This window comes from Chroicocephalus ridibundus, chromosome 5, assembly GCF_963924245.1.
Source record: "Chroicocephalus ridibundus chromosome 5, bChrRid1.1, whole genome shotgun sequence".
In the NCBI taxonomy this organism is placed as follows: Eukaryota; Metazoa; Chordata; class Aves; order Charadriiformes; family Laridae; genus Chroicocephalus; species Chroicocephalus ridibundus.
Window position 1 is genome coordinate 46,584,797 of NC_086288.1, and position 27,869 is coordinate 46,612,665.

Here is a 27,869-nt window from a genome sequence, read left to right on the forward strand (position 1 = left end):
GTAAAGCTGATCTTAAGTACATCAGTGTTTTCTCGACATATGTTCTGTTCAAATATCCTCAGCAGAAGTCCATTTACCATTGTTTATATTGGGTTTTGACAGATAGGAAAAGAAAATTTAGGAATTTTGTCTCTGGTAAATTGAAAAATATTTTTTTAATTCAAATTTCTATAATCAAAGAATATTGAACAGCTGCATATGCGTCTCTGATATTAATTTTTTGTAATTTTAACCAAACAGGTCAATGTGCATTGCAGCAGCATATTCACAACCTGACTCAAATGGCACTCTTCCGTTACTACACAATTCTGTATGATTTTACAGTATTTCTTGATGTGTTTCTTAAGACTACAGAGTAATGTTAGTATAATAGGTGGCAGGTAATAACTTGCAAACTATTGATTGTCATTCTCACTGAAAAGGTAGTTTCTCGGGTGGGAACAGCCCAGGGTAGGTTATGTTTCCATTGACTGAGAAATGGAATTGGTTTCCTTGTGTTTATGCAAATAAACACTTTCAGCAGCTGTTATCCTCAAACTACTGAGCTCATTTCTCCTGTCACTCACGCTGGTGTAAATCAGGATTAATTCTACTAAAGCCGATGACCATATAATGCTAAATATATGGAAAAATGAGAATCGCAGATTTGATAGCAAATTGTAATTTTTGAAGAAAGACAGTAAAAAGCAGTATTGAAAGCTTTTAGCTCTGAAAAGTTGCAACACGTTGTTGCCACTTGGGAATCACTGTCTCTGGGACGAAACACCATTGTATGCTTGGTTCAGCCACACACTGTCAGACTGCTTGTGCCGTTCCTTCCCCTGCCCTTTTAGCTGGCAGGAGGCTGTCACCGTGGTAGCTGCCAAGGGGTTTAAAGAGCTAAAAAAAAAAAAAAAAAATTGTAATGGAAAGAAAGTAAGGAAAAAAAATAAAAATAATAATAAAAAAAGCATCGGCTTCTTGACAGTGAAAAAAATATGTGTATGTAACAGCTGAAGCAGGAAATACTCACCTGACTCCTTGGCTTATTGTTATTCTGACTTCATTCTAATGCAGTTTCTTCCTGTTCAATATCAGTTTATAAGACTGTGTTACATGTTCACTGACCCCCGATAACTAAACAAATCCCAGTGCGCAGCTAGATGAATAAATTCCAGTTTGTAGTAGTGCAAATATATGCTGATGGTTGTTCAGTGACTTCATAATAAATTAACCAGTAAAAAGATGTGGGTTAGAAGAATAAAAGGACATAGAAACAATGTATTTTTGTAATACATTACTCATTATTTCTGGTAGCAATGAGGTACACATTTTTTAATATAAACTACAACACATTCTTCGGTCAACCAATCATATATTTTTCATGCCAATGAAAGAAAAACTTTCATGATCAGTTGCCACATTTACTGAGTACTGTGTCCGGCTCTAGGGCCCCCAACATAAGAAGGACATGGACCTGTTGGAGTGAGCCCAGAGGAGGGCCACAGAGATGATCAGAGGGCTGGAGCACCTCTCCTGTGAAGACATGCTGAGAGAGTTGGGGTTGTTCGGCCTGGAGAAGAGAAGGCTCCCAGGAGAACTTATAGTGGCCTACCAGTACCTAAAAGGGGCCTATAGGGAAGATGGGGAGGTACTCTTTGTCAGGGAGTGTTATGATAGGATGACGGGTAACGGTTTTAAATTGAAAGAGAGTAGATTTAGATTTACTGCGAGGGTGGTGAGGCACTGGAACAGGTTGCCCAGAGAAGTTGTGGATGCCCCATCCCTGGAGGTGTTCAAGGCCAAGTTGGATGGGGCTTTGGCTAACCTGACTAACCCGGAAGGTGTCCCTGCCCATGGCAGGGGGGTTGGAACTAGATGATCTTTAAGGTCCCTTTCAACCCATTCTATGATTTAGAAAATCATATGTTATTTATTTATTTCTATACATGAACTGTCATTACAGAGACACTTCTACAGAGTCCCATAAACATTTCTGGAATGCCATAGTACATATAGAGAAGTGAAAACAGAGCAACATTTACTTCCATTTGTGTATCATTGGTGGGTTGATTGTGGAATTAATTTCTACCTTGGTTTGTCAAAGCTACAATTTATTGACCAAAGAGCGTGTTATACGAGCCAAGGCTGGTGTAAATCACTGAAGCTTTGCTGAAGTAGAACAAAGCTGCTGTACATCAGTTGGGGATCTTCAGCTTTGTCTTATTGGATGGATTGAATGAAGAGCCTTACCATTTTATGTTAGAGTTGCTGAGTTCTGTATTTCTACTTTAGAATTATGTCATTGAGTGAAATGTTGAATGTGATCTGGAGTTCTTTTATGTGCAAGTGCTTAATTGTTTTTGTTTATAGCTGCACTTGAATCCCCTCTGTCTCTTACTCTCGCACGCATAATTTAAAGAATTTATATTTAAAATTTGCTAGCATGTTTTAATGTGTTTAGGACTTCTGTTGATGTTTCTCACTGTGAGAACGGGGACTGGTTTTCAAATGAAGAGAACTGAGTTGACCATGATACATGTTAAATAACGACCTCAGTAGTGATCAAAAGTTTTATCATTATATTTACATGATTTGCATTATAAAATTTTGTCTTTATATTTACGTCATTACACTACAGACATCTAAGTAGAGACAGCAGTAACAATGTGTTAAACAGATCAGAGGGACCAGCATGTCACCTGTTCTGAAGATAACTTGTCAGAGAAAGAAAAATCATTCAAAGATATGTTTTAATCTTTTTTCCTTTAGTCTTCCAAGTGCATAAAGATATCATAAGAACCTGGGTAATATGTGGAAATTTAATTTAGAAGATGAATTGTTTAGACTCAAGCAATAATCTTTTGTGGTGGTGTTTCAAGCAAAGAAATGCATGTGCGAAAAAGACGGTATGAAGGGATATCAAAATTTCTTTTAGTAAAAAATGTCACCTACACTGATGTATGAAGCTTCTTGGTGAATCCTATTTTAAGGGGTCTTTGGTTTGTATTTTTTTTAAGATACTGAAGTTCTGTGAATTTATTATAAGCATGTAAAGATAGTCCTAATGGACGCAAATAGCCTTACTGCCACGCAGTAGATAATTTTTTTTTTTTTCTTGTTCTCTTCAGTCACAAAGTCCAGATCTTAGCTAACAGTGAGTCTGCAAAGGAGAAATATGCAGAGGAAAGAAAAATGTTTTTTTGTTGTTTTTTTTTCTTTTTTCTTCTTGCTGTCATTACTCAATCTCTTAATATGTATTTGAATGGGCCCTGAGCGCAGATTAGTGCACGCTCATTGCAGTTGGTCCAGTAAATCTGACTTTGTCACACACTATTGCTATTTGTTTTCCTTAATTAAATTTTTCGTGTATGGGAATAGAAATCCATACAACTGGTATCAATGCAGACTTGTGAGACTAAGTGAAACAAACATCTGCCAGGAGTGGTTTAGCTACAGCTGATCCTGCCTTCAGACAGGAGCATCATCTGTCAAGTTTCCTTTCGGCTCCAATTTCCGCGACTTGTAGTAATACTGTATTAATATTGGTGTAGTGAAACAGATGTTCCTGTGGTATCTAGTCTCCTGACGAAATTAATCAAACTTGGCCAGAATGTTCCCAACATTTAAAGAAACTTGTTTTGCCTACTCCTAAAGAAGAACATAGGGAGGTGTTATTCCTCACCTGCTCTACAGATAAGCAAAACACAGGTGCATCACTTTATCCAGATATATTCATGGGTGCAATTACTACTTCTCAAATGAGCATGGAATGGGCCTGAGGGGAGACTCAGTAATGCTCCATTTTATTGTATGTGTGCTTGCATTTCCTATTTTTTTCAGTTTTTTCTTGTTCCAGGATTATATCTCAGGAATCATTTCATTGGAAAACTGAATGATGATCTGTAAATTGGTGAAGGATAGCTTCCTAATCAACACAGAGGGGGGGAAAAAAAAATCAACTCTAAGAATTCATTCATTCACCTGTGGCTAACTTTGAAAGTGATTTACTGAAAAGTTCTTACGGAAACATGAAACCAAAGTGTGGAGCCACTCCTCAGCTCAACCTAGGGTTTCACATGTCTGGAGTGGTATTAAGAATGTTGGTTTAAACATATCACAAAGGTCAGGAGTACCTATAAAAACAAGCTAAAACATCTTCTTACTACAAATATGTCTTCTCATAACCAACATGGAACCCCAGAGAAACATGGTAACTCTCCTGTTTTTCTAGTTGAAGGTTTTTCAGATGCGCAACTCTTGCTGCAGTTTTGAAGAAGTAATATCTTTTATTAGACAAGCAGTTTCATAAACACTAATAGTTATGAATCCTGGTGTCTTAGAGATTTGTATTTTGTCATCAGGTGTCAGATTCAGCTTCAGCTTTTCCTACAGAATTTATGAAATCTCTTACCTACTCAAATTTCTCAGTGTGGTCTGTTTTCATTGAAATTTTAGGAATTTAATTTTCACTGAGATACAAAATTAAAAGTTATTAAGATGGACTGGTGTAGAGACTCTCTGCAGCTTTATCATGGACCTACTGGTCAAAGACTTTGAATTAGCAATTTACAAAGGACCCCAAACACAGACTGATATTGCCGTTAAGTCTAATAGCAGAGACAATGGACTACTTATACCGATCTCTGCATACGAAGAGGACCATAAATCAGAGCACAGTGAATTAAAGATATCTGTCTGCAGTCCTATTCAGAATTTTGATGTCAGTTTTGATTTCTTAGTTATACATTTGTTCCCATTTTATGTTTAATGCTAAAAGTCACATGAAGAGCTTTTGATATAAAAATTCATTATGAAAAACTATTTGCATGTGAGCTGCATTCATATGACAGTTGGGGTTTTTTTGAGGAGTCAAAGAAAAAGCCAGAAACAGCACTCTAATGCACAAGAAATAATCCTGGTTTTGTTCAAATGGTTTTGGATATTTATGAGCTAATGATGATCCTTTGAAAAGGTAATCAGCTTTCATGCATAGAACTGCAAATGTGTAAGAACTGGGATAAAATGTACGACTGAGTCAGAATCTAACAGTTTTTAATCAAATAAACCATATGATTGAGTTTACAACTAAGATGAAAATTTCCACATTCCACATGTAGTACTATAACAAGAACAAAATTTTAGGGAAAAAAAAAACAAACGTAAGAATGCAGTCTTAAATTAGGAGGAAATATAAGCTGAGGATATGAATTCCAGCAAATAGAATAATTAATACTGCTTTGGTTTTTGTTGTTGTTGTCTTTTTTTTTTTTTAATATGTATATTTGCCTTTCAGAAGAGGAGAGAGAACTAAATATAAATGCAGTTTTTCTCACCTCATTGTCCTTTACTTACCTGTAAGCACAGACCGAGATGTAAGGTTTCTCAGTGCTCTCTCTTTTGCCCACATCTTTTTAATACATATAAGAGAGACTACGTGTCGTATATATGAGGTGGTTTAGGCTAAAACTCTACTAAGGATTATGTTTACATTTGAAAAAGGTGGATGAGTGTATGCAAGCGCTCAGATCTGTGTCTTGGCTGTGGTTGGCTTACTGGTATAACTGCAGCTGCTGTAAACAGATGAATATAAGTCATTTCTATGTTTCTGATCATACAAAAAGTGGATATGCAGTGATAGGACAAAAAGGGAGGAGTAATAGACAGACTAGTTTTTTATAATACACAAATGGGAAAATACCTCTTATATCCACATATTATTTTTGTGTTAGATACTCTAAGTCTTTGTTTCTTGGTGTCAGACACTCAAACTGTAAAAATAATTATCATGAATATGACTTTTTTCAAGAAAAAAGGGGATTTATTAGCAGGAAAATGGGCTACTAAGCAGATGAGTAAACTAAATTAGATTTTGAGCCAATATGAGCTCTCTCCATGCCAGGGTTAAAGCATACTGACAGGAGGAATAGAAAAGGGAACATCTAGTTCTGTTGCCTTGTCTACACATTCTGGTTCTGAGCAGATGACATCATGCTACATTGCTGTTGAACCATTACTAAATTATTGTTAAAACACTTTATAGACTATTGCACAAAAATTGGATACACATAAAATCAATCTTTCTCTGAATGTAATTTTGTAAGCCTTTAAAATATTACTCTAAATAAAAATCTCTTCACTCACCCCTGTGAAGGCAATCAGTATTTTACAAGGTTTTGTCTGCGAGCAAGGGAACTAATAAGTCTTGATTTCTTAAAAATAAATTTGCATTCTACATGCCATTATAATATCAGATTTCTTTCATACTAGCAATCTCCTTTCTTATACAATACGTACAGTTTTCCACCACTCCCTATGCTGGTGTATCACCATATCTACTTCTGCAATGTTTCCAGTTTCCATCTATGCCCATATCCTTTCATCCCCATTAACTTCCTCATCTTATCTTCAAAGTCTCCTTCTGTGATTCCTATGTATGTTGCCTTTGGTGGCTGAATAAGTGTTTGTGCTGACCAGTGCTTCCAGTTTGTCAAGTAGGCCAAATAAAGCAAAAAGCTGAATTCTCCCTTAGAGGGTCGCTCATCTTGACAGAGATGTGGGCTTTCATGCAAGTTAGGGGATAACCAGTATGCTGGTCACAAATCTTAACCTCGCCTCAAAGGCAGGGTCATGGATGATGCACAAGGACTAGAGGTACATTTCCCCTTAATGATAATAAAGTCATGTTTACATAGATAGCAATGCAGGATAGTAGAGTGACTAGTTCAGCCTAACAAATTTTGTGGTTTTCATTGTGAACAACAAGTTGCTATTGTTGGATGCTTATGTAGAATTTAAAGATGTCCCCACCTGTGTTATCATCACTGGAAGAAGTAATAGACTGTTATACGGTTCTTTCTTTATCTGCTCAACTTCAGCCTTAAAATTGCTTCCATCTAACTTGCAGGTTATGTTTCTTTAGGGATCAGTAATTATAGTTTGTGATTTGTTTATACCCTGGGGTGCCTGATATCACACTGTGTTCATATCTTCAAAGCTTCTGTTACTATTGTGAACTTTTTTGAGTTCTTACCGCAATCTCCTGTTTTTCTTCAACAACGGTCAAAATATAGCTTTCTGGTCATATAACTAATGTTTAATTATCACAGCCTACTCAGGCATACATCCCTGTTCCAGGGTCACTGAATAGTTTGCCAAAATAGTGGACTGTTATTAGATAGATGGATTGCTTTGGTAACTACTTGCTATTAATAGCTGTTAATTATAGCACTGCCAGGGGTATGTTGTCAAAATTTCTTTATGGGATCAACTCCTACAAATTGCAGTCTTGTAAATCTTCTTTCCATAGGATGCCAGCTGCCCTCTCACCCTTTGAGTATCTCAGTATACATTGTTCATAGTTCATTATGAGTTTTAATAGCAGTGGCCTTGATTGCAGATTGACCAGAAAGGATTAATACACAAACACCCTGAATTTCTTCTAGTTTGTTGGTATACCAAAACAAGAAATTCTTTTGGCCTTTTTGCATGCTTTAGAGCATAAAAGTTACTGTTGGTTAAAGGTTCTGTTGTCTGACATTTCAGAGATGTTGCTATAGTTTTTGGTGTTCCTCTATATTCTTTGTTCACTGTTTTTTTCAGTATGAACAGAACAGATATGGAATGGTGTAAGAAAGCCTTTACCTGTGGTCAAATTCAATAGAAAAGTAACCTGATCCTGCTAACAGAAGTAAAAGAGCACTGAGAGGGGTCACTGGTCTCCGACATATGCAGAAGGAATTCTTGTACTTGGACGTTTTATATTTTACATTTGCTTTCTGTGAAAGGAAGAAAATAAATGTGTATAAAATGCATTTATACCTGTAACTCAGAAAATCAGTAAATCAAATTCATGATGTCTAGCTATACCACCTAGACTCAGCAGTCACGTTAGCTATGTGGTTTAGAACAGGATGTCTGCTTCATGGTCCACCTGAATAGATGGAGAATAGAGAACAGATTCCCTACAGCTTTATAAGCTGCTTTCTTGTAGGAGAAAGACTTTCTGCATTTCATCAGTGCATTGCTATGTTGCTTAAGATCTATTTAAATTAGCAGGAATCTGGTCTTAACTGTGTTCTTGAGACTACATCCTGCTCCTCTTCTTGGTTTACTACAGCTGTTTGCTATTTATTTCTTCAGCAATTGATGCACATGTATACAGAGAAAATTCAGAAATTACATCAATATAGTGAGCAGATCGTTGAAGGGAGAGACCCCATATATCTGAAGCCGAATGCCCCACTGCACTTCCCAACTCCTGTAGGAGCAATCCTCAGGGGAGAAGTCCTTTTCTGCTGTCCTCATCTCCCTCCTGGCTGGCCAGCTGGGAGGTAGATGGGTTCCTTACTACTTCTGACTATGAATTAATTATATTCCAACTGAATGCCTCAGAAACACACTCTTATGAAAACGAGGGAGGCTCATCTATAATTCCTAAGGGAGTTTTCTGACAAAGCAGAAAGCATTTCTATTGATTGCAGCTCTGGGAATCAACATCCACACCCACTTTTCTAAAGTCCTTGAATTTCAAGCTATTTAGAGATATGGTAGAACACAGAACCCCTAACAGATGTATGCCCAGACTTTTAATTGTGGAATTGGGTCTTCGTGTATGGTGACTGGAACAGCTCTGAGCCTCTTTGTCCTAGCTGAGGACACAGGTTGATAGTTCTGGGCAGTCCTCCGCTCTGAGTGCTCAACAGCATTGCTGGAATAATTTTACAAAGCCTAAGAGGTTTCCAGAATTATTTGTCTCAGATGTAAATTAGAAAAATGCTCTGAAACAACCGCCTGCCTTTCTTAAAATCAATTTGCTTTTCTGTTTTCCATAGAGAATGCTTGGGCAGACCATGCTGAGAAATCGCAATGATGTGGAAAGTTGGTCTAAAATCACAGACGCATGTTAGCATCGTACCCCTCTTCTTTCAGTAGGTGCTTGAACCCCAGCAGGGGGTTTCTTGTGCTTGCCATCAGGCATATTTGTCATGGTTGGTGCTCATTGATGTGGTGTAGAAACTTGACTTGTTTCAGGAAGAAACAGTTGTATGGTCAAATTCCATGTAAAAAAAAAATGGGGAAAAAAAGAAGAGTCAGTATTTACTGTTGGTAAATATATTTTTTTATTCCTATCCAAAATCATTATTATTGTCTAATATTAAAATTAAATCTATAATACAATACCCTTTTCTTGTATTCTTTACTGGCATCTCTATAATTGAACATGAACCAATGTATTTTTTCCAGTTAAGAAAATAGCCAAGTAATTCATTTTTGATCTCACTTCTGTTCCTATAGGCAATAATCATGGTATGTACCAGAATGGTCCTAGAAATGGAGGAGATTCAGATTAAATTAACAACACTTCACTGAAATTGTCCGAAGCTAGGATTTTTACATTTTAAATTGAGCTTTCAGTACTCATGAGGCTTCTAACCTTTAGATTTTTTCAAGAGTCCAAGACCCACTGAATTTATTCAAGTCAGAGTTACTTCAAATTTTACCAAAAGCAGAAATCTCTTAAGGCTCTTTCAACTGAATCTGATATGGAGGAAGTCTCAAGGGAGTTTATGTGAGTAGAAAAGCCTTGTTCCTGTAGTAAGTATGAGTGAATATGCTGTTGACCTTTTCAGAAGTGAAAAGTTTTTCATATGTTCAGTGGGCAGCATATAGGACATTAAATAAGCCATTCAACTGTTGTGCTTAAAATTTTCTGTAGCTTTCTGCTGTCCTTCTGCTACCAGCCTGCTTAGATAAATACAGAGTATTGTAAATGCTGAGCAGTTTGTATTAAATATGTTCAGGGTTTGGTATTAAAAAATGTTCATAGTGAACATCAAACTCGGTAAATTAGATCATTAGTAACTTACAAAAGAAATGCCTTTTTTACTGCTGTGCGTGCAATTAGATTTTTTTAATAAGTATGAATGGATGTACATATGAACAAATTAAAAATACATCTTTATTTAGATTGTGACTGGTTAATATAAATGAGGGACAATTGGCAATGTTATCCAGTATGAGGTTCCCCCCATGCCGTATGGAATGGGTGCTGAGAAGGAGACCACAGCCTAATACTTTCGTGATAGTACAAACTAGCACTGCGTGGAGAGGAAGAGGAATCTGCTACAATATGTACTCTCGGTGGCATTTTGATTTTTTTGGCACTTGTTTGTGTATGTGCAAAAACATCCCTTCTAGTGATAAATAGAGTTTTACTCACAATATAATGCTTCGGTGAGTAGAGTGAGGATAAATAAGCTGAAGATTTTCAGTAACTTAGCTTCAACTCTGTGCTCTCCTTCGGAAAAAATCTCTTATTTGTGGCTCCATGAATACCACTGGGCTGCCTACAGTAGTACCAACATTAATATATGTCAAAATTTTGAAGGATTCAGAGATTGTAACAATATCTGGATAAATTACTAAGCGGATAGATAAATAATTACAAATAGTCAAGATACCACAGTTCAGCAAGTTACTGCTCATCAGCTGAAACATAGTAACTGATTATTTCATAGAATCATAGAATACCAAGTTGGAAGGGACCTCAAGGATCCTCTGGTCCAGTCTTTCTTAGCAAAAGCGCAGTCTAGACAAGATGGCCCAGCACCCTGTCCAGCTGAATCTTAAAAGTGTCCAACATTGGGGAAATCTACCACTTCCCTGAGGAGATTATTCCAATGGCTGATTGTTCTCATTGTGAAAAATTTTCGTCTTCTGTCCAATTGGAAGCTCCCCGGCAGTAACTCGTACCCATTACCCCTAGTCTTTTCCACGTGACTTGCATACAGCAGACTCAGAAACTTGTAGTTAAGCCAAGGGGATCTCTTGCTCCACCTACTTCCCTTACCTTTAAAGGGGATTAACTGCTTTTGTGCTTCAGGAAAGCATTCTTGAAAAACTCACAGCACTCACTAGCTCCTTTCTCCTCCATGGAAGCTTCCCACAGAATCCCTCCCAATTGACCTCTGAATGAGCTGAAGCTTGTTTTTTCTAAAATCTAAGGTTTTAGTACTAACCTTCATTGTGCTTAGCAAGATCCCAAACTCCACAATATTGTGATCACTGCAGCCGAGGCTATTGCTAGCCAAGATATTACAAATCAGATTTTCTTGGTTTGTGATTGGCAAGTCCAGCAGTGCCTCATTCTCAGTTGGCACTCCAACATATGTATGAGGAAGCAGTCCTCTACGGATTCCAGGAACCTGACGGATGACATGTGAGCTGCGGTATTGCTCTTCCAACAAATGTCTGAGTAGTTGAAGTCACATGTAAGAACCTGAACCTTGCTTAAGTGACCCAAATATTTCTTTGTTAGCTTTACCATCTTGGTTTGCAGATTGGTAGCAGATGTCTACTGTAAGATCCTCCTTGGAGACGACCCCTCAGATCTTGACCCAGAGGCCTTTGATAGGGCTTCAACAATTGCCGTAGTTTACTTCTATAAATTCAAGGTTCTCCTTAGCTTGGCTTTAGTTAGCCGTGAATGTTATAGAGGTCTCTTACTTAAACCACCTTCAACTCAAGCTGAGTAACTCAGAAAGTTTCAGTTGCTCAAATGTGTGGTGTAGACAGGTAAGTTTGACAGTGTCTTCAGTCTGTTTAAGTTATTCTGTATTTCCCTAAGAAAATAATAACTTGCTGTACGTTTTCTTCTTCCTAATATTTCCATCAGTTAATTACAGTGAAAAAATAAATGGCATAAATAGGAATTACATGTATAAAATTTTTTTTAAAGAGCGTGTTTGCAAAGAATACACAAAACTAGGATATAAACAGATTGCATTCTCTACCTGACAATGGTTAAATGGTTCGGGAAGATGAATAGAGCTTTTTTGTGTCATTTATTTTAAGCAATCTATGGTGGGAAAAAATAATAAAAGAAAAAATTAAGAAATAGACTACATACATAAGCTGCAATATTCTGCAGCCTTTGCATTGATATTGCTTCTCTGCTGTAGCATATACTGGTCCCTTTTTTACATTTTTGCTCTAAGCAATGGATTCTTTTTTTTGACCTTTTTAGTTACGTTAAATTCAGAGTGGCCATGTTAAATCTTTGAATTTAAGTTTGAACCAGAGGACAATACATTTTGATAGTCTTAATTACGTTTAATAATACAAAGAGCTAAAGTCAAAATTGGAAATAGTCTAGTTTAAAAACACAATGAAAGGTAATTACACCTAATTTTCATCGGTGTAAAAATAAAATGGTATGAAAGATCCCTTATTACTTTTGTAATTTGGAGTGCAATTTTATGGTAGAACTAGAGTTTTCCTGTCCTAGGTAGTATGTGTGGCAAATGCGATGAAAAAGCACCAATCCAAACTTCAGTCAAGTGTACAATGCCGTGAGAGGTAACAGTCTGCACTGACATTTGTGCTGCCTGTCTTCACTGTGTAGTGTAGTCATTGCCTAGACGTACAGTACTTACACCTCCAGCTGCCATATAAGTACACCTTTAGAATGAATCCTGTCTTTGGCGTGTCCTTTCAACAATGATAATACAAATTTGCATTAGAAAAAAAGTCCTTTGCCACCCTCATCTGCTATACAGCAGAAAACTGCTTGAGGCTGAAATACATGCAAATACATTTCAGTGAGACTGATCCTGCATATGTTTTGAATAACTGAAACTAATGGAACTATTTGCATGATTAAAGATAGATACCTAGCAAGGTGTAGAATTGCATCTTCGGCTATCAGTGCCAGTGATAGGAAATTAATATGAAGGACTTGGTACGAGCTTTTTCACCTCTTCAGTTCTAGGATTGCTTCAGTGGATTTGGTGATTGCAGAAAAACACAGCGTCGCTGGAGCTGGAGTGTTTATTTTCTTGCTCATTACTTTCCTGTGCTCTTGCAGGACAGGTTCAAGGTGTTTAGCAACGGTTTTGATGGTATAACAGTAGCTTAGCAGACCTGAAATTCTGGACAATAATGTTTTTCTACAGAGCAGTTTCACTGTTATTGAGTTCTCCACATATTTCAAGGATGATTCACAATTAATCGATTTTGGTATTTAAAATGTATTCATTCATAGAAATACACTTCAGACAGTTCACATTGATCTTAACATAAAGTTAAGTTCTCTTTAGGCAATCAGTGAATTCACTATGCTCAAGGAACTTAGTTAACAGGAAAAAAAAGAGGGGAAAAAAAAAGAAAAATTAATTACTTGGTTGCTTTCACAGCCTCTTATGAAATCTCTTCTTCAATGCTTTGGTGGAGACAGAGCACTTGAAGTGTAAAGGCAAAGGCTGTCAAATCAAAGTTTTGGCAAATTGGCAGCTGCAATAACATGCAGCCTTTTTATTTTCCTTTCCAAGCTATCTGCTCCATCCAACTCAGGAGTGGTGTGTTAAATGAATTCCCAACCTTGAAGAGTCTGGGTTCTTTACAATACATGTTGTATTAAATATGCACATACAAAACAAGTTATAATGCACCTCTTTTATTTCAGTAATACCTTTTCCAACAGTCATCAAGGCCAGCTATAATCTAAGTTTAAATAAGAAACTAGATACATCTAGAGGATAAGATAGTCAGCCAAAAGCCTTAAACAATCTCTGGAAGTGCCTTTCTCTTTTTATCTCTTATCCAAAGAGATCAGTTTAGCATCTAACCAAAGTGTCTCAACTAAGTGGGGTGGAATTAGGTCTAAGCGTTTTTGGTCATAGTTTTGGGTAGGAAAAATATCTGAAGTTGCTGAATTTATAGTAGGCTAAAGCATGTTGATTTACCTCACGGTTTCTGTCAGCTGAGAGCATGTATATGGACCTTGCTGTGCCAAGAATCTTAATTGGTGGTAACTTGATTGTGCATTTGATAACAAAGTCAATCAAAATAATTAAATAGTATCATATCTGGTCATTGAGTGCACTTAAAATTTGTACTGTTTCACAGATCCATACTTACAAGACAGCACTGAAATGCAGGCTTTTACAAGTAATGTCTATTTCTTGCCATGTTTTAAAAATAAGCTTTGGGTAAAGACGCAGTATTTCTGATTTGTAGTGCTAAATCCAATTTTATCCAGATCGCATCTACCTTTGTAGGATTTGCTTATCTCTATTTTTATTTGACTTAATCAGATCTTCCCGTGGTACAGGCTGGCATACTCCCTGCTGAATTGTGACAGTATTACTTTCTGACTGCTGATGGTACAGGACTGTATTTATGCAAGACATGAAATATACCACAGAAACTATTTAGGTTAGGATTATAAATAATAAGTATAATTATTTTTAAACAGATAACTGTAGTGCTCTTTTGATGCATATTTTATACAGCCGTAGAGTACGTTTGTACTCCTTCTGTATTGATAGTAGCACCCAAAACGGTGTACTGAACTCTGAATTATTTTACAAAAAAGAAGTTTCCTCTGGTTATCTCTGTATCCTTCCTTGGAAAACCAGGACACTTTACAGTGTCTAAATATTTTCTCACCAGATTCTATTGAAAGAGTAATTGTCAGAGACAGACAAGAAATACATTTTATTTTTACTGATTTTTTTTTTTTTCTGTGAAGATCGCTTCCAAGAGAACTCAAAGACCTGCTTAATAGTTTGATTGCCATTTCACAACACCCAGCCCCTTTCAGTCACGTATCTCACTGCTATATGAGAAAAAGTAAGATATATGGTGCATCTGGAGCCTTAGCACAGATTTTCATCATGATAATCACAAAAATAAAGGGCAATCTGAAAAGCCACTTATTTAAAACACAGAAGATAGCTTTTGCTGAACTTAATACCATTTGCTGGCTTTTAAGGTCTGTAATTTCCACTCATGTTACTGCATTCTAATTATCCTGCTTAGCTTTTGTTTCTCATGAAGATTAAAGTGGTCTGTTTGATGTGTGCAAAGAAGTGACTACAGAAAATGGCAAATTAATTGGAAGACGTCGTCTTAGGAGAATGTTTTTGACATGAGCTCTGTAAGGCTGTTAACAAACAGACTAACTCATTTGTCTCACCATGCAATGAAAATAAAAATCACAACATTATGATACAATCTTGACTAGGAAATGCCTGCAAGACTCTTTGAAGCCTTAAGTTCTTTTCTTCCCTGGGCTTTGGCACCATGATATATGCAAACCACGTTCTACATAACTGTGAAGTGAAATAGGTTCTATGTAGAACAGATGGACCAGGGCTAATGTGGCAATGTGCACTGGAGACGAGAACAGATTAATACCACAAGGGGAGACTGGAGGAAAATTGGAAAGATGGGGGTATTTGAACTAATTCATGAATCATTTCCAACTGATAGTTATGCCTTCAGGCACAGTGAATAATATCAAGGAAGCATGTTTAAAATTTTATAAGTTTGTTGTAATGTAGATTAGAACGAAGAGCTATACTTTCAGATGATTAAAAAAAATCTTGTACTCTCTCCTCCCAGAATGTACCTTTGTGATATAAATATCACCGATGAGCTTAATTATGTGCACTGTGGCATGAACTGATGTTTGGAAAACCTACTCATGGACTTGGCACAAAGCTTTTTGGAATGGATTTTTTACAAGAAGCACTATATGAGTTGGGAGAACCTGCTCTGCACTTGCATACAAGCCACAGAGAGGCAGCTCTGCAGTGTCTGGAGGCATGGTCTGATTGCTAGATCTCATTCAGGTGTCTCTCTGAGTTTCCCCTTTCTTCACCTTAACCAAACAGTCTTCACTCTTGTGAGGTTCAAACTTCCCAAAGCCGTGCCAGAGCAAGCACATGTAGATACCTACATCTTTGAATGAAATCTCAAGCATGTGTTACAGAGTGAGGCTTTCAACAGAGACATTTCGCATGACCATGTTATGAAAATTTTGCTAATGGACATTTTACTGTAGGGCATACAGTCATGTAGAAATAAAGAGGTCCAGCTGAGGATTAAAATGATTTTAACATGCATAAAAGCATCAGAATCTGAAACAATGAAGGTACTTGAGAAATATGTAACTTCCAATTGTCAGTGAAGGTATCAGAGTTTTGTTTATGGGTGGAAAAGTACAATTACATGTGTTAGGACATCAAAGATTCTTCATTTTGCGAAGCTCAGAGCATATGGATGAGCCTGATTACTAGTATTCATAATGGACATGATTAATAAAAGGAAAAAGAAACTGTGAGGAAAGGAAATACATAGAAAATTGTCTGGATGCACTACGTTCTCTGTATGACTTCTCAGGGGATTATTCTCAAGCTATAGAGGAGGATGTGAAACCCTTGACAGTGAGGGAAGATTTGAGAAAAATCTGATGAAGATAGCTAGTTCAGTGTGCTAGGAAGGAAATAATCTCCATGGGTTTCTGTTCACCAGCGGAGAAGATGCTGTGTCATTCCTCTTGTATAACATTCTTTCATTCTAGGCAAGGCTCAATAAGAAGAGAGAAAGGTATAAAATGGCTTGCTTGCCTAAAACTTGATTCTCTTTCTGCTGATTTCATTGCAGGTTGCAAATCTGGCCTGTTCAATCTCGAATAATGAAGAAGGCGTGAAGTTAGTCCGTATGGCAGCAACGCAGATTGACAGTCTGTGCCCACAGGTAAGTGAGATTCCTGTTAAAAAGTACTTGAGAACTCTTTTGGCATTAAAAAGCATCAGTTACCTGAGACAGGGAAAACAGCCTAGATGAAGATTACAGCCTTGCTTTTGTCATTACATTGTTGCCTGCTTTCCATAAACTGTGAAAAATACATTCATATCCTGAGACATGCATATCAAATGGGGTGCAATGCTGAAGTTTTAACACAGTTTGTAATCTGTGTTGCCGCTCCTCATAACAAATGATTTTGAATAACAGGTAATAAATGCTGCGCTCACATTGGCTGCCAGACCCCAGAGCAAAGTAGCACAGGACAACATGGACGTCTTTAAAGATCAGTGGGAGAAACAAGTGCGGGTTCTTACTGAAGCTGTCGATGACATCACTTCGGTGGACGATTTCCTCTCTGTCTCAGGTACTGGGATCAAGGGACTCCTCTAAAAATAAAGTAATGGGTCAGAGCAGTGAAAAGCTATAATTACTAAAGCATCGTTAGTCTGTTAGTCTGTCATTGGAATGCTGACCTTCTACACTCAGTAGGAGCAATCAAGCCATGCCAATTAATCCCTGGTAGCAATCGTTAGCTTTTCCTCTCCCAGAAAACAGCATCCTATTTGTGCTTCTATTTCTAGAGAAGTTTTGTTTCAACTCAGGCACAAAGTAGGATTTTGGCCACCTTTTAAAAATTTATTACAGACCTGTGAAAGGCTGACAGTATCTGCAAAAATTTTGAGAGTCTTCGTGCAATTGTGGTTAAGAGAAGGAAAGATGAACTTTCCTTACTTTATTTTGTTGCTTTGTTTTGCTGCTGCAGAAAACTCATTTTCCTATTATGGTTTAAAAGAGGTGAATTTCATTGTTGTGAGTAAAGACATAAAGCGTGTCAAGTGTGCTTAGCTTACTCTGACGTCACAGAAGAGACAAGCTTCAGGAGATAGCGTCGCCTTAATTTTATGTTTCATTCCACATTCTTTTTCTTGGTGTTTCCTAAATTTCCTAATAAAAGTTTGAGAAGTTTAGAGGCAAAAAAAAAAAAATTATCCTTAAAAAAGATCCTTAATTTTCTTTTTTTCCCTTGCCTTTATTTTGTTTGGTTGTATCCAGCTATTATTAGTAGCAGGAAAATGGTTTTGTTTGGTACAATTATACTCCACTGTTCAACATCACTGCTAGAGTGTTTACTGCAAGCCATGACAAGAAAATTAAAATGAACTCTCAGAATAAAAGGGTACTTCAGAATCTCGTAGCACTTAGATTTTTTTTATTCAAGAGTTGAAGCTGGCAAGCACTTTTCAACAGACCTAGTTCTACAAGGAAAGGGCAGACCAAGCTGCAAACTGCAGATCCACTCCACAAGTCAAAGAGATGGCAGACATTCTTAAATGGCCATTTGGTTATTTGTCTGGGGACTTGGTTCATTCCAAGCACATGCATCCATAAAATCAGAAGTCATTTGAGTGAGTGACGTTTTTGATTTTTGTTTTCGTCAAATCCTATTTTCTTCTAAACATGTTACTGAAGATAGTCTTGACTTAGATCCAAACTGCCCAAGACAGCTGAGAAGTAGTATTTCTTTCTAATACTGTCCATAGACATCTATATGTATTAAAGACAAGAAAACATCTCATGTATCCAGAAAGCCTGTTGCTACTAGCTGTAAGCTTGGAAGCCTCAACTTACACTGAGTAGTTTTATTTTTGGATGTTAAACCAGTGAAGCATTCAAAATGGGCTGGTGTCTGGTTAAACGTACCTCATGAAATGACACCTCCTCCTCTTCATATTGAGTGTCACAGTTGATGGCATGTTTTATTAATACAGTGTCTGCCAAAAGAAGGCTGACCATAATTTTAATCACTTACTTTATATTCCAAATGCAGTAGTTCATATTCAGAAAGTACTTGTTGAGAAGATTTGGCTATGCCATGCTAAAGAAAATGGAGATTGTAAGGCGGAAATAGTGAAGACATGTTTTAGCAAAGCGACATCTTTTAAATGAGAATAGAGAATTTTTTTAAAGAAAGAATTTTGCCTTGCAAGATACTCTGGTTCACAGCCCAGGGGACTTCCATTTTTCATTCAGAGTTGTTACAGTTTAAAACTCTACATCATGTAAAATGTTTCTGAAACCCTCAAATGATCCAACCTTGGGATTTTTAACAGTGAAGAGTAGTGTGTCATTCTATTTTTGTGGCCAAGGAAGGATAATTAACAAAAAGCAGTTGGTAAGCTGATTGATTCTGTTTTATCTATTACTACAACAAAGAACAACATTTCATTTTCAGTTTTGATATGTCTGTGGTGGAAAAGTAAGTTGCTCTTTAGAGTCTCTGAGTTTCTCAGGCTGAGTTTGCTCAAATAGGAAATTCAGTCATGGTTTTATTATTGAAATGATTTTTAACTGTACTGGCTGCACAGAAATAATGTTTGAGCTAGTCAAAATCTGCTTCGTCCTTTCACATTATCCGTATGTGAGAATACTACATAAACTATGATACTGCAGCATGTCAGAGTACATGGCCTGATTCTGAGCTGAGAAAAAACAACGCAGCTCCCAAGATTTCAACAAACCTACTTGATATTACATCATCTGAGCAGACTCAATGTTGTCAACTCTTATTTCAGAATATGCGTAGTCACATATGATTATATTGTATGTCATGAAAAATCTACACCTTAATCTCTGGCATAGATGGAGTAAAGCAGATAAACTGCTCCTGTACAGGCTCCCTGGTACCTGCAATGTTTTCGAAATGTTTTATTTTCTTTTCTAATTTATTTAGGCATAAATGAAACAAATATATTAAATGTTTATAGGAGTGTGTAAATTCATCTTTATAAAATTGCCAAACTCTTTTATTAGAGCATCTGCATAATATTTGACCCGCCTTCCTTTTTGCATAGTCTTTTATTACACTTTCATTACAATTAAATTTGGTGTGATGTTTGAAATTAATGTGACTGTTTTTTCAAAGAATTACAGGTTTGTACTCGCAGTATAGGTGAGAGGACATAGCCCAGTCCCTTTTAAAGATAAATATCACACTCGGGAATTTTACTTTTATGTGGCATAGTATCACAAGATGATATTTGTTTTGCAGACCTGGGTAAGGACAGATATCAATTTTTTAACGTACTGACATTTGCCATTTACCCAAATCAGTAAGCTTTGCTATGAGTGAGAATGAAATGAAATGAGCCTTATTTTTTTTCCTGTATCCTAGAAAACCATATTCTGGAAGATGTGAATAAGTGCGTGATTGCTCTCCAAGAGGGGGATGTCGATACACTGGACAGAACTGCGGGTGCCATCCGAGGCCGTGCAGCCAGAGTTATTCACATCATTAATGCAGAGATGGAAAACTATGAAACTGGGGTTTATACTGAGAAGGTACTGGAAGCTACCAAACTGCTCTCTGAAACTGGTAAGTTTACCTGAGATGTTGTTCAATATTAAGTCACTTAAAACCTTCATGTAGTTCTCTGAAATCTGTAACCCAGAGGGGAACCTGTGCTTGAAAACAAGATATAAACAAATTAATGACCATGAGTGCTTTTTTTATTCTCTACTCAGTGCTATTGCAGAATTCATATTGACAAGAGCTGTATAAGAGAAGAAATTCACTAGCCCATCAAGGCTAGTCTACTTCGTCAAAATTTCAGTGATTTGAGTAATACACAGCCTTTTCTTCAAGTTGATTATGAGTCGGTTGATTATGAGTCGGTTGATTATATATTGTGTGTCTTTGGAAAATCATTACAAACATTACTCTGTGGTCTTTGCAGGTGAGTGTACTTGTTGGTGACTGAAGTTGTGTTTCTAAACAATTTTTCATCAAAAACACATTTAAGCAACTGAAAATGTATCGCCTGATTGAAAAAATATAAAAGTCTGCTAGATTATATAAAATAGATTATATACAAGTATGAAAGTCTGCTAGATAGGTATACTGGGAAAAAACACTATTTTTTTTTAACCTGTTTTTGCCTTCACAGAGCAGGGGTTGGATTCATCTAGGTGCTTATGTCTACATTGATCATTTTAGACTCTGTTATACTCAGTATTATCTGTTGCTTACGTGCATCTGAATCGTTCAGTTCAGGCAGTGTTATCAAGTGCTTTCATCTTAAAGCAGTGGTCTACATTTGTTTGGACGAATCATGCTTTGAATTTCATTGACTTTATGGACTGGGTCTCCACTCACGGTACAAGTGACCAGCTGTGAAGTAGATGCGTGTAGTGTAGATGTATTAAAATGTCTGAGCTGACATCTATCTGGCTGCACTTGTTTACCTGGGCTTTAAAATCATCAGGATTATTTTAGGAGGAACAAATGAGACTGTACCACTTCAGGACACGGCAAATGTAACATTCAGACAAAACAACCAGACTTCTCCCTCTGAGGCAGAAAAGCAAAAACTGCTGCAGATCTGGCAGCCTCTGTGTCAGTTTTAAGCACAGAAATCAGCAAAATGAGCTAAACTAAATGTTAGGGTGACTTAGTATTACTTGTTGTGTTATTGTTGCCCCAGCTTATTATCTTTTAGCCCTAATGAAACCCCAAGCCCTATTTGCACAGATAAATCCCATTAAACAGAATAAAGACTTGCTTCTTTTTTTACCTTTCATTGTGATTTATTGGAAATTATAGCTGAAGTGTGGATTCTTGTGATTGTGATTATGGCTAGACAGTTGTGCCTTGAACACCCACAATGCTTGTAGATTGACACCAACCTGTAGAAATTAACATTCACAGACTCTTTCCTGTGAGCTGCAGATAGACATTTCTGGGGAGAGGTCAGAAATCAGTACCATGATCTTCAGCCTATGTTACACACTCCATTTGGCTCTACGCAGCTATTTCCTATGTGACATTCATGTTCGTTTTACTTCCGTCTGAACCCAGAGGGTTGGCTTTTGCCCCTGTAAAGCTTAAAGAGAATGCAATAAGGTTTGCTTCTTTTTTTCCTCGAAGTTTTAGTGATTCTATTTTGTGTCACATGTTTTTTAGGTGGCAGAAGCAAAAGCAGATCAGAAAACTGTTTTTATTAGTCCCCCTATTTTTTACTAGCCAGTAAGAGATCAATGGAATGAGTGCTGTAAATTTAGCTTGTTTGAAAAAGTCTCTGAACAGGTATTATGCATTCACAGAAAGAAAATAATCTGTTCAGTCTTATATGGTAGACTATTTTGTTGCACTGTTATGTTAAAGTCTCCATTTGGTAAAGGAGAGATTTTGAAGAATTCTTCCTATCAGTAAGATTTCTTTATTAAGCAAAACGAAACATATCTTCAGGCTTTTTATTCAGCTAAAATTTCTGACCTAATGTTCTGTAAAATTTGTTATTAATAATTTTTCAACAGAGTAACTGACAGTTATAAAGTGCAGTTATATAGATCAATAATAGGCACAGTAAATACTTATGTTCCATATTTAATGTAGTTTTTGACATAATTTGAATTATCACTAAGTGTTAGAAGCTCTGGACTAAGTGCATCTTGACAACATCATCTTGTTAATTCTGGGATTCAGCACATAAGACTGAGTCCCTGTTCCTCAAAGTCAAAGTTATTACTTATTCTGTATTTTGTAAAATGTAAGTAAACATGTGAGTAAGAAAAAAGTAGATTTTAAATTAGAAGTACTGTACATCATGTACAAATTGTGCAACAGAAGTTCAGAAGATGGAATGGGCCCAAATTCAGTGGAGCCAATGAAGCTAAAGTGATTTATGCCAGACGTGAACGTGGATCATTAATACTACAGCAGAATGTCGATCTGCAGCTTTTCAGGCCATTTACAAAGGCAATGATTATTTCTCTATGACTGTTGATTAAAAAAAGGTAGAATTTACTGACTCATTTTTTCACCCTGGAATAAAGTAGTGTAAATGGTATTTAGACCACCCTACACCATTCTGTGCCTTTCCCATTTATACCCTTCCCTTTTCCCAAGAACTGGTCTCTATCTACCTATGCATCCGTGTAGCTATGAATATAGAGATATGGGTATATATGAATACAAGCATATATTTATATATTCATTCTATTCATCAGCTTGAGATCCTGTGCAGATTTTATCAAACACTCAAGAATGATGAGAGTGATTTACTTGGACTCAGGCTCCACCCACAGATGCACATACCAAAATCTCAGAGAGAATCTTGATGTTGAATGTCTTATCATTTTCATCTTTATTCCTCCTTATTTTTACTTGAACCTTTATTTATGTTCAAATGAAGTGCTTTCAAAAGCTGGGAAAAATTTAGTTAAATGACAATGGGAAGGAAATAAGCAGATTACATTTCTCTTATTATTTACTTTTAACTATCAGCTCAGGCAAGGAAAGGCTCTGTTAAGTCTCCTTTTGCAGGGTTTTCATGCTATTATATGACTACTGGGTTTGGGCCGCAGAAACACTTTGCTAATGGGTTTTTTGGGGGGGAGTAAATTAATGAAAGTTATGTTGGTAGGTTCTGAGAAATTGGAAACAATGCAAACCTTACTTTAGCAACTGGATTCACCTTAAAGTTTTATTTGTTTGTTGTTTTCATTTACAGCCTTTGGAATATATAGTGTGGGGTTTTTTAGTGTTTCAGTGCTTTCTTGCCAGCGCTTGACTAACCTACTGCCTTTATAGCCAAACCTACTGCCTTTATAGCCAAATACTTGTTAGAGGCTAGATTCTTATCTCTGACAGCAGTATTAGGGAGTGAGGTATTGGTTAATGTCTTTTTAAAATTACACACTTTTCTTTTTCTTTAAAACCAAAATAAAAACTTGACTCTCAGTTGATGACTTTATTCTAAATCCCAGATGAAAACTATAAACCCACAGAGTTTACGGGCTTGCTGGGAACAAAGACAAAACTCATAGATTTTAGTGGATGTTAATTGTGTGCAGGAGTAAACCAGAGCTTCGGGGTTTAATTTTTTTATTTGCTTTTCGAGGCACTGTGAAGTTTTGCTAATATCTTTAGCTTGGTTTCCTGAAGAGCAAGGCCCAGTGGCTCCCAGGGGACAGTCCCAGCCCTGGGCATCAGGCACAACCATGGGGACGGTGTTGGCCTGAGGCCAGGCTGGGATGTCTCATGGGTGGGAGTCAGGATGAGGCCTGGTGAGGGGAACCAGGGTCAGACACAGCCCAGGGATTGGTAAGCAGGGCCGTGCTGCTGTTAAATGCTATATTGGTATTCTGCATTTTGTAGAGGGCTGTGAAATTATCCTGCTACAGATAGTCCATGAAGAAGAAGGAAAAAAAAAAAGGAAAGAGAGGAGGAGAGTGGAAAGAGTAGAAAGAAAAAGGAAAGAGGAGAAAGAAAAGGTTAAAAGCAAAGAAAAAGGCAAAAAGCAAGTGAAGAAAGTAAGAGAAAAGAGAAAGCAAGATTTCTGTTTGACTATTGAGATCTCTCAAGCCGCTCAACACCCACCCTAGCGGTGACCGAGGCCAGCTCAAAGTGTCCTGTCGCCTTTAGTAAGGAGGAGATTGAAGTCTACTCGGCGATTGCATGAGAAGCTGTACCGACTGTAGGGAAGAAACATGAGTTTCTAAATGAGTAAAAAGAATTGTCCGAAGAAAGAAATCAAGTAATACGCGGTGAGGTTGAATATTGTTTTTCAAGATTTCTGAGATGCAGGAAGGAGAAAAAGGTGTGATATTTTTTAAAGTTCAGAGGGTTGAATTTAAATTGGGAAAACTAGAGTAGACTTTGCAGGGTTATATTGAAAGGGAGTGAATGGGAAATGAAGGAGAAAAGCAGAACAAATGGGACCAGAACTGCCTGGGAAGGGCTTTGAAAAGGTTCCAATTTCTTTTTTTTCTTTTTTTTTTTCTTTCCTTCAGTTTGCATTGGGATGTCTGGAAACCATCCTGGAAGATCAAGTGCCGTAGTATTTGGGTTACTCACTCCTGTGAAGGACATTAGAAATTCGAAATTGTCTGATTCAGAGCAGAAATTTGAGTTTCAGCTTTTAGCATGTTTTAAAAATATCCTAGTAACCTTGTAACTAGCTGTTTTTAAGTAGGCCGCTCTGACTTCTGTTTTGACATAAATTTCTTATTTTGTCTTTATCAGAATGGACTAAAGTTGAAAATCAGCACTACTGGCAGTTCAGCAATAAGCCTGTGAGAGTTTTATCAGTGTGAGTAGGACAAACTTTAAAGATATTTATCACTAGGAAAAGGCAGCTCAATGATATTATCAAAGCTAATACTAAAATGTGGTAAAGATGGATTTTTCAGCAGTGATGTGAAGGGAAACAAAATGTAGAAGCAAGAAGATGAATTTAAGCATAGCTATAATAAAAAAAAAACCATATTGAATCTGAAGGAGAGCTAGAAATCGCAAAATGGAGCCTATTTAAAAAATAAATGATGTTAAATTCATGTTTTATGGGATTTTCAGGTAGCTGTAGTACAACTTATGGGTACCATCACCCTGAGAACACGAGACCATTTATCCAGGCGGTTTGATGAAATTATGGCTTTTATTCTGCAAAGCACTGCAGCATTTTCTTTAAAGTTTTGCTAAACTGAAATCCAAAGGTCAAGATATCACCACCAAAAATCACTTAATGCATCATTTAAAAAAAGATATTTTACAAAAGGACCAAAGAATACTCAACATTACGTTCCTCTAGTGCTTGGTTTGATCCAAAGAATTTTTAACCGGAGAGACGGTGTTCAATAAGCAGAGGAATACAGTAAGAAATCCTGTAAAATATATTATAAAACAATTAAATGAGATACATAAGAGATGAATGAATCACCACCGTGTCTAAAAGCTTAAATACTATTTCTTTTTCTCTCCACTTTTAGAGTTTAAAAATAGAATATAGTACTAAAGGAGAATATAATATAGTCGATTTAGATTTTCAAAGGCTTTTCATGAAGTCCTGCACACACAGCTGTTTGGAAAATGGGTAACCATGGAGTGAATGTTAAGGCCTTTGATGGATTAAGAGCTGGTTACAAGGCACAAGCAAAGCATAAATGACCATTTCTCAGCAGGCAGAAAGATAAATCCTGTGATGCTTCAGGGGTCAGCGCTGTGGTTGGTGTATAATGGATTAATTAACAGGTGAAGAGAAAGAAGAAAAATTTGCTAAACGGAAAACGCTGGTTTGGCTGGTGGGAGTAGGGGAATTTCCTCATCAGAAATACAACACTAAGAGATAATTTTATTTAATTTTTCTAGATAAATGGAACAACTTAAACTGTATTATCTACACTGACAGGAAGGCTCTGAGCTAATTCGTTCTCTCTGAAAAAAAATATGGCATCATTATGGGCATCTGGGCAAAGATACCTTTTCCATGGACAACAGCCCTCACATCAGTGTTTCAGATGTTAGCCTATACTTTAAGGAGGATATTCGCTGAATGCCCCAAATAGTTGTTTCAACTTTGATTTCCACAACCTAAAAATCTCCCAGAAATGGAAGAAGGTCAAGATAAAGATGACAAAATTAAAGAAATGTGGAGATATGGAGGCAAATTAACTCCAGGACAGTTTCAAAAGACTAGGTTTATCTATTTCAAATGTGCCAGACAGCTTAGATAATGAATAGTAGGTTAGTATAATAGAAGTGCCTATTGTCATAAATCATTATTACTTAGTTGCTGTTCGAATCTTTTCTCAAAAACATCTTGTGTTTTTGAGAGCCATTTTTTAAAGTAAGGAGAATAGTTGTGGAGGAAGAAAAAAATTTATACCAAGTCTAGAAAATACAGGGGGAAAAATGCAGTGAATATTGACAGTCTGCAACAGAATGTTTTGTGAATATAAATGTGAACTGTACAGTAATCTTTTAAAAAAAAAACGCAAGCATTCCTTGCATCTCCTTGCCTACACACACCTATGTACTGAGATACACAAAAATAACTAAAGCCAGAAAGGGTGTTTTGCTTGTGTTATATAAGTCATTTTGTGTTCAACAACATGCAACTGTTTTCTTTAGGGGATTTTTTTGAAGAGTTGCAGCTAGATTTTATTTGAAATATTAGCCTGAAGGGAGTTCCATTCGGTAGCAATGATATTTTGGGGATACTCACTGTATGTTGTGTTTATTTACACAAGTAGGCAGGAGAATGAGTGAGACACCTGAAACTGGTGAGATGCATATGTCCCTGCAGCCGTCATTTGCTATCCTTCTTTGTGCTCTTTGCGATGTGCCCTTTCATTACATGATTGCCTACTATGTTGGCCATGAGGCACCTCCTTGCAGACACCGCTTACCTTGGTTCTCCCCCCTTCCTGGAAATGAAAATTCAATCAGCACGAAGTTTGAAGGTTTGGGGTTTTTTTCTGTGTGTCCATATCTCTGAATACTTGGTAATTTAAATTGAGACATCCCATTAATTTCTAGACTGTAAGCCCACCTGTTCTGCACATGAGCAAATCCAATGTTTCCTGAAAGTGTTGCATTACCACGTCTATACTGCATAGTTGCATATACACACGGATAAAGTAAGAGCCTTCTGTGAAGTGCCAGAAGACCTATTTATCACATATGGGCTAAAGGGTCAGGACTTGGCCATAAATTCAGGGCACCCTGACAACATTGGTTTTACACTCTGTGGCTAAACCGGTGATGCAGTGTATTGGCAGTGAAGGCTGATTCTTCCTGAAAGTCTTGTGTTTACTGCAAAATGCTATAGGGTATGTGGTTTCATTATTTTACATCTATCCTTTAACCATTTCACTGGGGGAAAAGTGAATCGGTAAAACGGCAAGAAGATAAAAGATTGCATTATGCTTCGGAGAGTGTTGTTTCATCCTTTTCTATGCCATAGCACATAAACCAGCATGCTACAAATCTTGCCCTATTCTTGCTTTTCCTCTTCTCTGAGTGACCAATGTGAGACGCATAGGATTTGATATCCAGAACTGATGAGGATTCACGTTTTTACTTCTAACTATTTAGCTGTAATGGAAGTTGTTCCTTGGTTCTCTGAGCACAGAATGGCAAACACTCTGAAAATCCAATCCACTGACGTAAAACACAGACATAATTACATATGGGCGTTTCTTCATCCACGACAACCAAAATATTAGTATATGTATCTGTATGCATGATATGTCTATGCACAATGTGCACTACAAAGATACATAGATGGAAGCATACATCACCCAAGCAACAAAATATTTAAACCAAATCTGCTTCTTGGAAAACTAGTTGGTCTAATACTATTATATATTGTTTAATTTTTCAGTAGAGCTTTATAAAACTTTTTAATTAGCAATATAAGAATCATGACTGAAATGTTGTAAGTTATGATATGAGACCAGGGTTTAATAAATATTTTATGAAATATTTAGAATCTTCTGATAAGGAATTTACAGTT

General features: G+C 36.9%; 1 protein-coding gene across 2 annotated transcripts in view; it reads left to right on the forward strand.

Moving 5' to 3' along the window:
• The window catches only part of CTNNA2 (catenin alpha 2), a 519,842-nt gene that overhangs the window by 432,540 nt on the left and 59,433 nt on the right, over positions 1 to 27,869 (forward strand). For both annotated transcript variants that reach the window (XM_063335103.1, XM_063335102.1), the window contains 3 exons: positions 16,432 to 16,524; positions 16,783 to 16,939; positions 19,748 to 19,948. In XM_063335103.1, the coding sequence (XP_063191173.1) occupies positions 16,432 to 16,524; positions 16,783 to 16,939; positions 19,748 to 19,948 (451 nt within the window). The remainder of the gene's footprint in view (positions 1 to 16,431; positions 16,525 to 16,782; positions 16,940 to 19,747; positions 19,949 to 27,869) is intronic.